Below are 14,009 nucleotides of genomic sequence, written 5' to 3'. Positions count from 1 at the left end.
ATCCTCGCACTCGGCCTCCCAGAGTGCTAGGATTACAGGTGTGAGCCACCACTCCCGGCCCAAAATAGATTATTAATGAAATAATAATTTTACAAAAGTCGTTTTGGGAAGTGTGAAACCTCTTTTGTTTAATACACTGAAACATAAAATGGGAATAATTTAATAAATTATTACAATTTTGCTTTATAAAATTATTTTTTAATACTCCATTGTTTCCTTTCTCTCTTTTTTCTGCTCTTCTCCTTTCTCTTTCTGTGGGGAGGTATGTATCTTAGCAATAGACACATTGTCTTTGCTACATTGGATAGCAGATAAGTAGACATAATATTAGATTAGAGAATGCTTAAGAATTCTTCTATCCAAAAAGTATTCTGAAGTTTCTGTTTCTAGTGCTTACGCATTATTGATCTGATCTCTATAAATGTCTGGATATTGACATGCAAATGAATAAACCAGATTCTTCTTTGAAATATGTTTGTAGTGTATAGTTTAAGAGAGAATATCAAAGTAGTGCCAAAATACATTTCAAAAATGATAAGTCTTCTCATTCATTATGTTGATTTTGGAAGGATTTGTGAATTCCCTTAAAATGCATGCAATATTTTGTTTATTTCATATGTACTTCTTTGAGGGGAAGGAGCTTTCATTATACTCTCAAAGGAATCCAGTAACCTCAAAAAAATTTAAGATCTCCTGCACTATGTTGTATGAAAATGCTGCCTAGTTTATTTGTACTGTTATGTCGATTGTTCATTGCAAAGTATCAATTCTAACCTCTCTTTTACTCTACTATAAAACCATTTATTTATTTGCAATATGTGTTAAAACATTAATCAAACTAAAAGGCTACTGGAAAGATAAGTTTGAGAAATATTGTATGTTCTCTATATTATATTCTTAAAATAAGTATGATAGCTCAATCACATACTTGTGCTTCGTGATAGCAAAAAAATATATATGTTAAAGGTAGGAAGTTTAAAGGTAGGAAATTGGTACAGGGTGAAATAATCTGAGTTAAAAGGAACCTTAGATCTTATCTTCTAGTCAGAAAAGTTAGATGAATTACTCAGATTATTAGAGTTGGTTACAGACTTGAACCCACATCTTCTTAATCTGCATCCAGTGGTCATCATATCCATTGCGTTTCTTTACTGTATATCATCAGTGCTTAGTTTAACCAAAACATTAAATAGTTATTATTTTGGGGAAATAGTATAATAATTGTAATCATCCCACTCTTCAATTGTTCTTCTAAGATGTAGAGACCTCTACTTTCTTGATCTGTTTAGTCTCTCTTTGCCACTCTTATTTTTACTTTCTGCACAATACAGTTTAGGCTCTTGGATTCATTATTTTTTTTTTTTTTTTTGAGACAGAGTCTCACTTTGTTGCCCAGGCTAGAGTGAGTGCCGTGGCGTCAGCCTGGCTCACAGCAACCTCAATCTCCTGGACTCAGCGATCCTACTGCCTCAGCCTCCCGAGTAGCTGGGACTACAGGCATGCGCCACCATGCCCGGCTAATTTTTTTTTTTTTTTGTATATATATTTTTAGTTGGTCAATTAATTTATTTCTATTTTTGGTAGAGAAGGGGTCTCGCTCAGGCTGGTTTCGAACTCCTGACCTTGAGCAATCCACCTGCCTCGGCCTCCCAAAGTGCTAGGATTACAGGCATGAGCCACCACACCCGGCCATTGGATTCATTATTTTAACTCTCTTCATCATACATTCATTGCACATACCTTGCAAACCCTCAACCCAACCCTAGATCCTTTCAAATGTATGCCTTATCTGTGTCTGCAGCTAGAGTGTCCATACTTACTAAAGAAAAATATTTTTGGAGATTGGCACCACTAAAAATTCATCGTCTCTGATCTAAAAAAATGTCCTGTTTGTGCTTCCTGTCCAGTTTCTTTTGTTCTTCATAGCAACTATTTCAAGCCTCTTTAATGCCTCTTCTTTACTCCTCCTTCTCAGTAAATGACCTTGTTTCCTATTTTCCACAAATATAAAAACAAATTTACATCTTTTTCTTCTTTCTAACACTGTATAAGAAGTGATCCATCTTTATGTGTGAGGCTTCTGCATCTGGGTTCCATTCTTTTCTCTTTCTCCTCCTCTCTTAAGTCCTTCCTCCATTGTGTTCCTCTTGTGATTTTTTTAAAAAAACTTCTTATTAAGGGAAATGTTGGACTTATAAACAAAATTAGGGAATGGTGTAATGAACTTTCAAGTACTTTAACAGTTATGAACTCAAAAGTAGCCATAATACCATTATCACTTCTAAAAAAGTTCATAATTATTCTTTAATATCATCAGATATCCAGCCAGTGTTCACATTTCCCCTAATGTTTGTTCATTGGTTTATTTTATAATTTGGCTCTAGATCGAAGGTCTATAAATTACATTGATTGGTATGCCACATATCTCTTTTAATCCATAGGTTTCCCTTTCCTATGTCTTTTTCTTCCCTTGGAATTTATTTGAAGAAACTGGGTCTTTTGTTTTATTTTGTTTATTTATTTAATTGTTTTTGAGGCAGGGTCTCTGTCACCTAGGCTGGATTATGGCAGCATGATCATAACTCATTGCAGCCTTGAATTCTTGGGCTAAAACAATCCTCCTACTTCACCATCCTGAGTAGCTGGGACTACAGGTGCACATCACTGTGCTCAGCTAATTTTTTAAATTTTTTGTGGAGATAGGGTCTTGCTGTGTTGCCTGGGCTGGTCTGGCCTCAAGCAATCCCACTAAAGTGCTGGGATTAAAGTCATGAGCCACCATGCCCAACCAGGGTCATTTGTTTTATAAAACTTTTCACAGTCTAGATTTTGCTGATAGTATCCTGATGGTATCTTTAACATACAGTTGGCCCTCTGTGTCTGTGGGTTCCACGTTTGTGGATTCGGCCAACCTTGGATCAAAATTACTCAAAAAAATGTTGCATCTGTCCTGAACATGTACAGACTTTTTTTTGTCATTATTCCCTAAACAATACATTATAACAACTATTAACATCGTATTTATATTGTATTAGGTATTAGAAGTAATCTAGAGATGAATTAAAGTATATAGGAGGGTGTATGTAGGCTATATGTAAAAACTATGCCATTTAATGTCAGGGACTTGAGCATCTTCAGATACCAAAATCCTGTAGGTCTTAAAAGCAGTCCCGCACAGTTACTTAGGGCAGACTGTATTTCTCTGCCCTCTACATATACTTCTTGCAAATTGATAATTGGAGCCAGAGGCTTGATTCAGATTTGATTTTGTGGCAAGAACACTTCATTCATATGTGGCCTAGTGTTGTCACTACACCAATATAAAATACAGTTATATAACTATATTTTTACATCATTCTGGTTTTTTTTTTTATTTCGGCATATTATGGGGGTACAGATTTTAAGGTTTCAATAAATGCCCATTTCCCCCCCTCCTGGTTATTTTTTTGTTGTGTTAGCAGCCTGTGGTTAATTAGGGGGTGAAAATTATGCTATAAAAATTATTGATTACTTTCTTCATTTCTCCTCTATCTTTTTCTCCACTATCAGGATTTAAGCATCCAATTTGGCTAGGAAAAACAGCAACCAGAGAAACTGCTTTTTAGTGTTATCTACTGTTAAAATATTTGTTTGCGGTACCATCTCTACTTCATCTCCTTTCCCACTTAAATATAGTTTAAGCTATGTTAAACCATGTTCCTGCCATTTTACAGAAAACCATTCAGGTCAGGGTTGTCAGCTCCATGCTGAAAACAGCAGACCTGTCTAAACCTTATTTTGCTTAATAGTTGGACAAATTTGGATACTGTTGATTGCTTCTCTTTGAAATACTCCTGTGGCTTCTGTAACATACTCCTGTTTTTCTTTTACTTCTTTAACTGTTTGCTCTCAGCCTTAGTTGGAGAGTCTTCTTTTAACTGTTGGTGTTGCTCAGCCTTGCTCTGCACATGACATGGGTCATCTCATCCATTGCCATAGCTTCATTTACCATCTCTAAATAAAAAGTACCAAACCTTTTTTTGGGTAGGTTATTTCTCTTCAGACTGACTTGTTTGTACAGCTCCCTACTGGAAATTTCACAGGCACCTTAGAATCAACATATCTAAAATGGAATTGATCATACTTTCCTTATCCTCTCACATATCGGAGTCCCGTTCAACTTATTTTTATTTTTTTTTTTGCAATTTTAATTTTATTTTTTGGGCTAAATACAAGGGTTGGCATCAACTTACTTTTAAGCCAGAAATCTCTGGAAGTTATACTCGGCTCGACTCACCTTTCTCTCTCCTTTTCTGGCTCTCTACATCTAGTCACCAATCCTGTAAGATTTACCTGGAAAATAAATTCATTTAATGATCTTTATTTACTGCTGCTATCCTGCTAGTGTAGATCCATGTCATCTGTCACCTTCATTATTGCAAGCCTCCTTTCTGGTCCATTCTTTACTATGTAAGTGAGAGTGAGTTTTCTAATAGGCCCTAGTATAAATTGTAAAGACCTGAGCATGGTTGGTGATCTATCCCCTGCTTACCTGCTCAGCCTCATCCTGAGTTCTCAGCCCATATGTGGTAACACTTGTCACACTGTTCACACTGCTTTAGTTGCCTGTTTCTTGGCTGACTCTTCCAGTAGGTTGTGACTTCTTGAATGTAAAGGCCAAATCTTTCCCCCCATTAAACATAGTATTTCAGATAGTGCCTGGCACATATTAAGTGTTCTGTATATGTTTGTTGAATGAATAAGTTAATTTGTTCAGTACACCAGTATACATTCAATGATTTGTTTATATTTTGGTTTTATTGTTATTAGATAATCCTGCTATTCAAGTAATGTCATATTGTACATCGATTTGCCTTTTGGGCTAGGGGTAGTCTCTCCGTGATTAAATAGAACGCTGTAGTGTATGTGTTTGTTTTTTTTTCTGATTAATTATGTTTCAGTGGATTATCATTGTCCCAAATAATAGAAACCTGTAGACAGTTCAGGCAGTCACCACCATCAGGTAATCCTTACCCCTTACCATGATCTTTTTCAGAGTTTGTGAGTCCCTAAATGCTTTGGCTTGGTGATAGTTAAGACTTAGGAAAGTGAGGCTTAATATTTGGGAGTTGTTAAATACCAACGAAGGATGGTTTTCTGGGTTGTTCATTTTGTTTGGTTCTAATTCCATTGTTTTCTCACTGACATCATTCATATTTCTTTGGATGGAGCAGTAGTGATGGCTTTCAGCTATCCTTTTTAGTGAGCTGGGCTGAAGATTAGAAGAATCCTTAGGGATTATTTAAAAACAAAAAAAGTCCTGCTTATATTTACTAGAATTGCTCTGTGGAGAACGATCTCCATTGAAATCAGCAGCTGCCATTGGGAGCATTTGAGCTCTCATTTTTTTACTCAGGGCTCATATTTGAAACCAAGGTGTGCTTTCTCATTTTTGTTTCTTAACTGGCTTATTCATCACTGTATTCCCAGTGCCTAGAACAGTGCCTGACATGGCATGAAAAAGACATTCAAGAATTTATCTTTTTCCTCTGTCCATGATTTGTTGGTGATTCCAAGGGCTCTTCATTATACATTAATTTCATTTCATTTGGAGGATGATTTCCTATTGCTTTGAAGTGCCCTTTCCAATAGAATTCTGTGTACACCAGTAGCCTGCATTTTAAGTAAGACCATTTCAGATATATTTCCTAAATCCATTGGAAATTCTCTCTAGCTATTTTTTGTAATATGATAAGACAAACTAAAATTTTTTTTGTAAGAGATTTGAAGACTAATTCTTTATGAAAACAATTCCTTATTTATCTTACTTTTACCTACATTTACTCTGAGTTGATCATGATTGATTTTATAAGGGCTCTGAAATATTAAGTAATACTATACAAAAATTAGGTTAGAGAAATGGATTGCTGTGTGAGCATACAGAATCTAGGGTAGTTCATTCAGTTTTTGATTTTTAAAACACTTACATTTCAGGGACACAGAATAAATTGAAATGATATTAAATTGATTCATTAAGCACATTCGCTAAGAGAGTGTAAGATTGCTCGGCAGTTTATATTGGCCATTCTAAGGTTGTTGGTGGCTAACATTCAACCTTCAAGGTTGCTTCAGTTATGGCTGACACTATTTAGATTGGGTGTAGTTTACGAAATCCTTAACTATTTTACTTTTTATACTTTTTTTGTAAGTTATAAATTTTAATTTTTATATTTAAGGGAAAATTGTAGTCTTCTTGAGAAGTATATTTTAATATTTGAAATTAAGGCCAGGTGTAGTGGCTCATGCCTGTAATCCTAGCACTCTGGGAGGCAGAAGCGAGAGGATTGCTTGAGCTCAGGAGTTCGAGACCAGCCTGAGCCAGAGCGAGACTCCATCTCTACTAAAAATAGAAAGAAATTAATTGGCCAGCTAAAAATATATGGAAAAAATTAGCCTAGCATGGTGGCGCACGCCTGTAGTCCCAGCTACTTGGGATGCTGAGGCAGAAGGATCACTTGAGCCCAGGAGTTTGAGGTTGCTGTGAGCTAGGCTGATGCCATGGCACTCTAGCCTGGGCAACAGAGTGAGACTCTGTCTCAAAAAAAAAAAAAACAATATTTGAAATTAAATGTATCTGGGAGGTAACATGGTTGGGAGTTGGTAAATTTATGTTAAATTTAAAAATAGTGCTGTTATGGCTTATTAAATTATTAAATGTAATTTAAAATACATAAAATAGTATGTATTTTGACATTAATGGATTTTCACTATAGGTTGAAACCCCCCTCTAATTTATATTAACATCATAGTAAACCTAATCTTTGAAAATGTATACTGCAACTAATAATTTACAAATAATTTAAATTTTAAGTGAAAGAAATAATATTCTTTTCTCTCTCTTTTTCTCCTTAGGTGGAATGACCCTTACTTGTTGAATATCTCCGGGTTACTGGTTGGATTCACTTGTAAAAGAATCATTTCTGCCTGTGTGGAAGCCACTTAGTTGGCATATTTAATTATAAACCAGAGATTGAAAAGCCTTTTGATTTTTCCAAGAGGAGGGACATACCACTATATCACATAAGCTTAACATTACAGCCAAAATGGTGCTGTCCCAGAGACAACGAGATGAACTGTAAGTTTCTCTGTTTTGCACTTTAAAAAACATCCTCTCATTAGAGATAAAGTAGTAAATTAAAATAAAGCTTTGGGGTTGTGTCTGTCCTGTGATTAAAGCTATTTTTTTTTTTTTTACCAGTGTTCAAATATTGGTTTGGGCAGCGTGATCATATTTTAAAACTGGGTCTTATATTTAATAGGGAGATAGGGGCTTTAGAGCTCTTCTAAATTTTTTTTGTCTGGAATCTATGCCTTAGAAAATGAAAGCCATATTATTGTTATTGCTAATGCATTTCTGTTGCCTTGTTGTATTTCTGTCTTTTACCATCCAATGGATGATATGGGATTTGAACTTTATGATATGGCTAATATGATAGTTAATGCAAATTCATTAATGAGAGAGGTGTGAAGTGGTTTGACCACTTTCTAGTGTCTTACAGTAGTCCATTTTTGTAGGTGAAGAACATAGGGGGAAATGTTAACTTCATATTGTGGATTTTTTTTTTTTTTTTTTTTTTTTTTTTGAGACAGAGTCTCACTTTGTTGCCCAGGCTAGAGTGAGTGCCATGGCGTCAGCCTGGCTCACAGCAACCTCAATCTCCGGGGCTCAGCGATCCTACTGCCTCAGCCTCCCGAATAGCTGGGACTACAGGCATGCACCACCATGCCCGGCTAATTTTTTGTATATATATTTTTAGTTGGTCAATTAATTTATTTCTATTTTTGGTAGAGACGGGGTCTCGCTCAGGCTGGTTTCGAACTCCTGACCTTGAGCAATCCGCCCGCCTCAGCCTCCCAAAGTGCTAGGATTACAGGCGTGAGCCACCACGCCCGGCCATATTGTGGATTTTTAAAAAAATTTCCTATGAGATTTGAAAAATGTTTTATTTGGAAATGATTTCGAATTTATTAAAAAGTTGGAAGATTAAAGATTACTACAAAGAATACTCATATTTTACATTAAGAATGTTTTACCACATTTCACCTGTTAATATTTTATATTATTTGCTTTATCATCTTTACTCTGTAAGGGCATGTGTGTACGATATATTAATATTTTTCTCTAAACCATTTGAGAGTGAGTTACATATATCAAGGGAAGACCTTTTCCCTCAGATACTTAAAAAGTGTTTGGTTTCTAAGAACAAGGATATTCTGTGAAACTACAGTACAGTTAGCAGTTTCATTAGATTTAACATTGACACATGGTTTTATTTATCTACCTCCCATATTCCAATTTTGTCAGTTGACCCCATAATGTCTTATAATTTATAGCGTTTTTTTCCTCTTTAGTATACCATCAATCCATGATCAGATACTGCATCTAGTTCTAATGATTCTCTTTTTTTGTTTTTAGTTCTAATGATTCTTTAGTCATGTTTAATCTGGAACATTTCGTCAGCCTTTCTTTGTCTCTTATGACATTGATATTTCTGAAGAATGGTCTTTTTTTTTTTTTAAATAGTTTCTCATTTTGGACTTGTCTAATGTTTTGTCATGATTAGATTCAGGTTATGCATTCTTGTCCAGAATACTACATAAATAATTTTGTATTCTTCTTAGAGTATCACATCTATAGACACATAATGGCCATCTGCCCCTCAACAATGATTTTAATTTTCATCCCTCAGTCAAGATGCCTGATTTTTCTACCGAGTAGTTACTGTTATTTCTCTTACAACAAATAAGTGGGGAGGTACTTTTTAAGACTTTGCAAACTTTCTTGTTTTCCATCAATATTTTTCCCTATATTTGACATCTATTGATTATTTTTACCTGTACTATTAACTACAGTGGTTGCAAAGGGATGATTTTCCGCCACCACCACTCATTCCACTTAACCAATCAGCACTCATCATTTTACTGTAAGCAGGAGACCTTTTTTCTCCCTTTTATTTCTTTTCATTATTGGTATGGACTCATAAGTTCTCATATTTTCAGTAGTTTGTCATTTATTACTATTCTTACTATTTTGGTGCTTGAATTGTCCCAGATTTGACCTGTAGGAGCCCCTTCGGTTGGCTCTTGTGTATGCCTCTAACATTTTATTGGGAGCACTTCCTTACTTTCTAGCAAGACAAGATGTTCCAGACTTACTATGTACCTATCCTGCCTTAACCCTAGTGTCAGTGATTTCTCTAACAAGCCTTGGTTCCTATTATTAGGATAGGAAAAGGTATTAGAGACCACAGTATGGGCACTAGGTATACACTTTATTACTGGGATGTCTTTGCTTCCGGGCTAGTAAATACATGTATGTATAAACACATGTACAGACACCTGGTTTAGATACATACTAGGTTTTCTTATTTTGGGCATTATTGACATTTTGGACTGAATAATTCTTTGTTGTGGGGGCTGTCCAGTACACTGTTAGTTGTTTAGCAACATCTCTGGCCTCTACCCCCTAGATGACATGATAAAAAATATCTTCCGACATTGCCAACATCCCCAGTTTTAAAACCACTGATATATACACATACTTATTTCGGAAATCATTAGACTACAGTGATATTTTTTGGTTTTGAGACAAAGTCTCACTCTGTCTGCCCAGGTAGAGAGCAGTGGCATCATCATAGCTCACTGCAACCTCAAATTCCTGAGCTTAAGCAATCCTTCTGGGTCAGCCTCCCTAATAGCTGGGACTATGGGTATACGGCACCACGCCCGGCTAATTTTTCTATTTTTTTTTTTTTTTTTTGTAGAGACGGGGTCTCGCTCTTGCTCAGGCTGGTCTTAAACTTCTGACATCAAGCAATTCTCCCATCTCTCAGCCTCCCAAAGTGCTAGGATTATAACACTCTGGTCCAAAGCATTTTGGATAAGGGATACTCAACCTGTATTCACCCTGTACTACTAAAATCATTTCAGAGTTGTTTCCTTAGCAGTGAAAGATTTCTATAATGAAAGCTATGGAAACATTGATGAAAGAAATGGAAGAGGACATGAAAAAATGGAAAAATATTCCATGCTCATGGATTGGAAGACTCAATATTGTTAAAGTGTCCATACTACCTTAAGCGATCTACAGATTCAGTGCAATCCCTATCAAAATACCAATGATATTCTTCATAGAAATAGAAAAAATAATCTTAAAATTAATATGGAACCACAGAATACCTAGAATAGTCAAAGCCATTCTGAGCAAAAAGAACAAAAATGGAGGAATCACATTACCTGACTTCAAATTATATTACCAAGCTGTAGTAACCTAAACAGTGTGATACTGGCGTAAAAACAGACCTGCAGACCAATGGAACAGACTAGAGAAACCAGAAATAAATATACACATCTGTAGTGAATTTATCTTTGACAAAGTTGCCATACATTGGGGAAAGAATAGTCTCTTGAATAAATGGTGCTGGAAAAACTGAATATCCATATGTAGAAGAATGAAATTAGACCCTTATTTTTTGCCATATACAAAAATCAAATCAAAATGGATTAAAGACTTAAATTTGAGTCCTGAAACTATGAAACTACCAAAAGAAGACATTGGGGAAATGCTTGAGGACATTGGTCTGGGCAAGGACTTCCTGAGTAATACCCCCAAAGCATGGGAAACCAAAGCAAAATTGGACAAATGGGATCACATCAAGCTAAAAAGCTTTCTGCAAAGGAAACAGTCAACACAGTGAAGAGACAACCCTCAGAATGGGAGAAAATATTTGCAAACTACCCATTTGACAAGGGATTAATAATTAGAATATATAAGGAGTCCCAACAACTTGATAGGAAAAAATAATAATTGGATTCAAAATATGCAAAGAATCTGCGTAGACATTTTAAAAAGAAGACATACAAATGGCCAACAGGTATATAAAAAACTGCTGGCCGGGTGTGGTGGCTCACGCCTGTAATCCTAGCACTTTGGGAGGCCAAGGTGGACGGATTGCTCGAGGTCAGGAGTTCGAAACCAGCCTGAGCAAGAGCGAGACCCCATCTCTACTATAAATAGAAAGAAATTAATTGGCCAACTAATATATAGAAAAAATTAGCCGTGCATGGTGGTGCACGCCTGTAGTCCCAGCTACTCGGGAGGCTGAGGCAGAAGGATTGCTTGAGCCCAGGAGTTTGAGGTTGCTGTAAGCTAGGGTGCCGCCACGGTACTCACTCTAGCCTGGACAACAAAGTGAGACTCTGTCTCAGAAAAGCAACAAAAAAAAACCCACTGCTGAACGTCATTAGTCATCAGAGAAATGCAAATCAAAGCCACAACAAGATAATCATCTCACCCTAGTTAAAGTGGCTTTTATCAAAAAGACAGGCAGTAATGAATGCTGGCAAGGATGTGGAGAAAGGAGATCCTTCATACACTGTTGATGGGAATATAAATTAATGCAACGATTATGGAGAACAGTATAGAAGTTCCTCAAAAAACTAAAAATAAAACTACCATATGAGACCCAGCAGTCCCTCTGCTGGGTATATATCCAAAGGAATGGTATTCAGTATTAGAAATATATCTGCACTCCCATTATACATGCAGCACTATTTTAGTAGTCAAGAGTTGGAATCAACCTAAGTGTCTATCAACAGGTGAATGGATAAAGAAATTGTGGTTACACATATACAATGGAATATTATATAGCCACAAAAAATGAAATCCTGCCATTTGCAATAACATGGATAGAACTGGAGAATATTTTGTCAAGTGAAGTAAGCCAAGCACTTAAAGACGAATTGCACGTGTTCTCACTCATATGTGGGAGCTAAATATTAAAAACAATTGATCTCATGGAGAGAGTAGAATGATGGTTACCAGAGCTGGGATGGGTAGTGAAGAGGGGAAGGTAAAGTGGGGATGGTTAATGGGTACAAAAATACAGTTAGATAGAATGAGCAATATTTGATAGCTCAATCGAATGACTATAATCAACAATAAGTTAGGGTATACTTTAACTAAAAAAGTGGAGTTGCAATGTTCCTAACACAAAGAAATGTTAAGGCTGGGCACAGTGGCTCACACCTATAATCCTAGCACTCTGGAAGGCCAAGGCGGGAGGATCACTCAAGCTCAGGAGTTTGAGACCAGTGTGAGCAAGAGCCAAGACCCTGCCTCTAAAAAAAAAGAAAAAAATAGAAAAATTAGCCAGGTATGGTGGCAAGTGCCTATAGTTTCAGCTACTCTGGAGGCTGACACAGGAGGATCACTTGACCCAGGAGTTTGAGGTTGCAGTGAGCTATGATGATGCCACTGAACTTAAAGGGTGACAGAGTGAGATTCTGTCTTAAAAAAAAAAAAATGTTAAATGCCTGAGGTGATGGATACCCCAGTTACCCTGATTTGATTAATTCACATTGTATGCCTGTATCAAAGCATCACATGTATCCTATAAAGATATACAACTATTATGTACCTATAATAATAATTTTAAAAAAAGAATTATTGTTCTGATACTACAAAAAACCTCCTGGAAAGGATTCAGAATTTATATGCATTTCTACCCTACCCAAAGACTAAGGGTATATAATCAAATTCTGGGTTTTTAAGTTACTTAGTTTTGTTTTGTTACTGTTCTTTCCCCACCCAAAGACTAGGGTATATAATCAAATTCTGGGTTTTTAAGTTACTTAGATTTTGTTGTTCTTTCTCTCTGTCTTTGTGTGGTGGTATTATTCATTTGAAATATATTTGGGTGTTCATCTATTCTAGTTTCTCAGTTTTTAGTGTTTTGGTTCCCCCCCTTCCCATCCTTATTAATTTAAATTTTTGAATATGTACGATATTATCTATGGAAAAGTGTATACTTAGAAATAATTATTCTCTTATGAATCTTTTCCACTATGTTATCCCCACCCCTTATAGGAACCAGCCTCATTGTTTCATAAAAATAAAAGATAGCCAGGCATGGTGACACGTGCCTGTAGACCCAGCTACTCAGGAGGTTGAGGCAAGAGGATTGCTTAAAGCCAGTAGTTCAAGACCAGCAGGGCAACATGAGGAGAGCCTATCTCTTTAAACAAAACAAAAAAAAAAAGGAAGAAGAAGAAAGAGAGAGCTCTGTATGTTTTCTTACTTCTCCATTATTTCTTAAATAAAAGGTAACATAGTATGTGTGCTTTTTGCATTTGCTTTTCTTGGCTTACCAGTATCTCTTGGTACTTACTCTATATCAGTCATAAAGCTCTTCCACCTTTTTGTTTTGAGAGACAGGGTCTTGCTTTGTTGCCCAGGCTGAAGTGCAGGGGCACAATCATAGGTCACCATAGCCTCTAACTTCTGGGCTCAAGTGATCCTCTGGCCTCAGGGTCTCAGAGTGCTGGGATTACAGGCATGAACCACCACACCCTGCCTCATTTTTTTTTTTTAAATAGCTGTATACATAGTATGTAGTACTTCACTGTATGTATACCATAGTTTCTTCATTCTCCCATGATTGGGACATTTAGATAGTTTCCAGTATTTTGTAGATAAATAATATTATAATAAATAACCCTGTATCTATGTTTTTAGTCAATTTAGATCTTTTTCTTCCAGATGCTTTTGTGTGAGCTTACTATATGTCATACTTATTACAGTATATGTATATGTACATACTTATACATACATACGTAATCAGGATGAGTATGTACACATTATGGCCAAAAAGGGAGCTTTTAATTTGGATAAAAGTAAAGTGAGAGAGGAGAACCTAATTTTAGGTGACGAAATTCAATGAAAATTTTAGATAAGAAATGACTTAAAGGTGTTCATCAAGCAATGAAAACTTGGCCTAATAGGATTTAAATATAAATCTGAGACATAGATTTATTATCTTCAAGTTTTTAGTAAGGAAATAAAATGCAGGGGTTTTTTCCCCAACCTTTTTAAAATGCCTTGCACCGAGGAAACGAGTGTTTATGTACTTCTTTAAAGTAAAATAAATTTTGACACCTCAATTGACCATTGTAACATTTTAGTGTTTCTG

General features: G+C 36.0%; 1 protein-coding gene across 3 annotated transcripts in view; it reads left to right on the top strand.

Moving 5' to 3' along the window:
• The window catches only part of PAFAH1B1 (platelet activating factor acetylhydrolase 1b regulatory subunit 1), a 77,822-nt gene that overhangs the window by 33,955 nt on the left and 29,858 nt on the right, over window positions 1-14,009 (top strand). For all 3 annotated transcript variants that reach the window (XM_075994251.1, XM_012740704.2, XM_075994250.1), the window contains one exon: window positions 6,892-7,114. In XM_075994251.1, coding sequence (XP_075850366.1) covers window positions 7,083-7,114 — 32 coding nt within the window. In that variant the 5' untranslated portion in view covers window positions 6,892-7,082. The remainder of the gene's footprint in view (window positions 1-6,891; window positions 7,115-14,009) is intronic.

The sequence above is a fragment of the Microcebus murinus genome, chromosome 18, assembly GCF_040939455.1.
Source record: "Microcebus murinus isolate Inina chromosome 18, M.murinus_Inina_mat1.0, whole genome shotgun sequence".
In the NCBI taxonomy this organism is placed as follows: Eukaryota; Metazoa; Chordata; class Mammalia; order Primates; family Cheirogaleidae; genus Microcebus; species Microcebus murinus.
The sequence above is the reverse complement of the archived record's forward strand: the minus strand, read 5'-3'. Positions and strand labels throughout refer to the sequence as shown.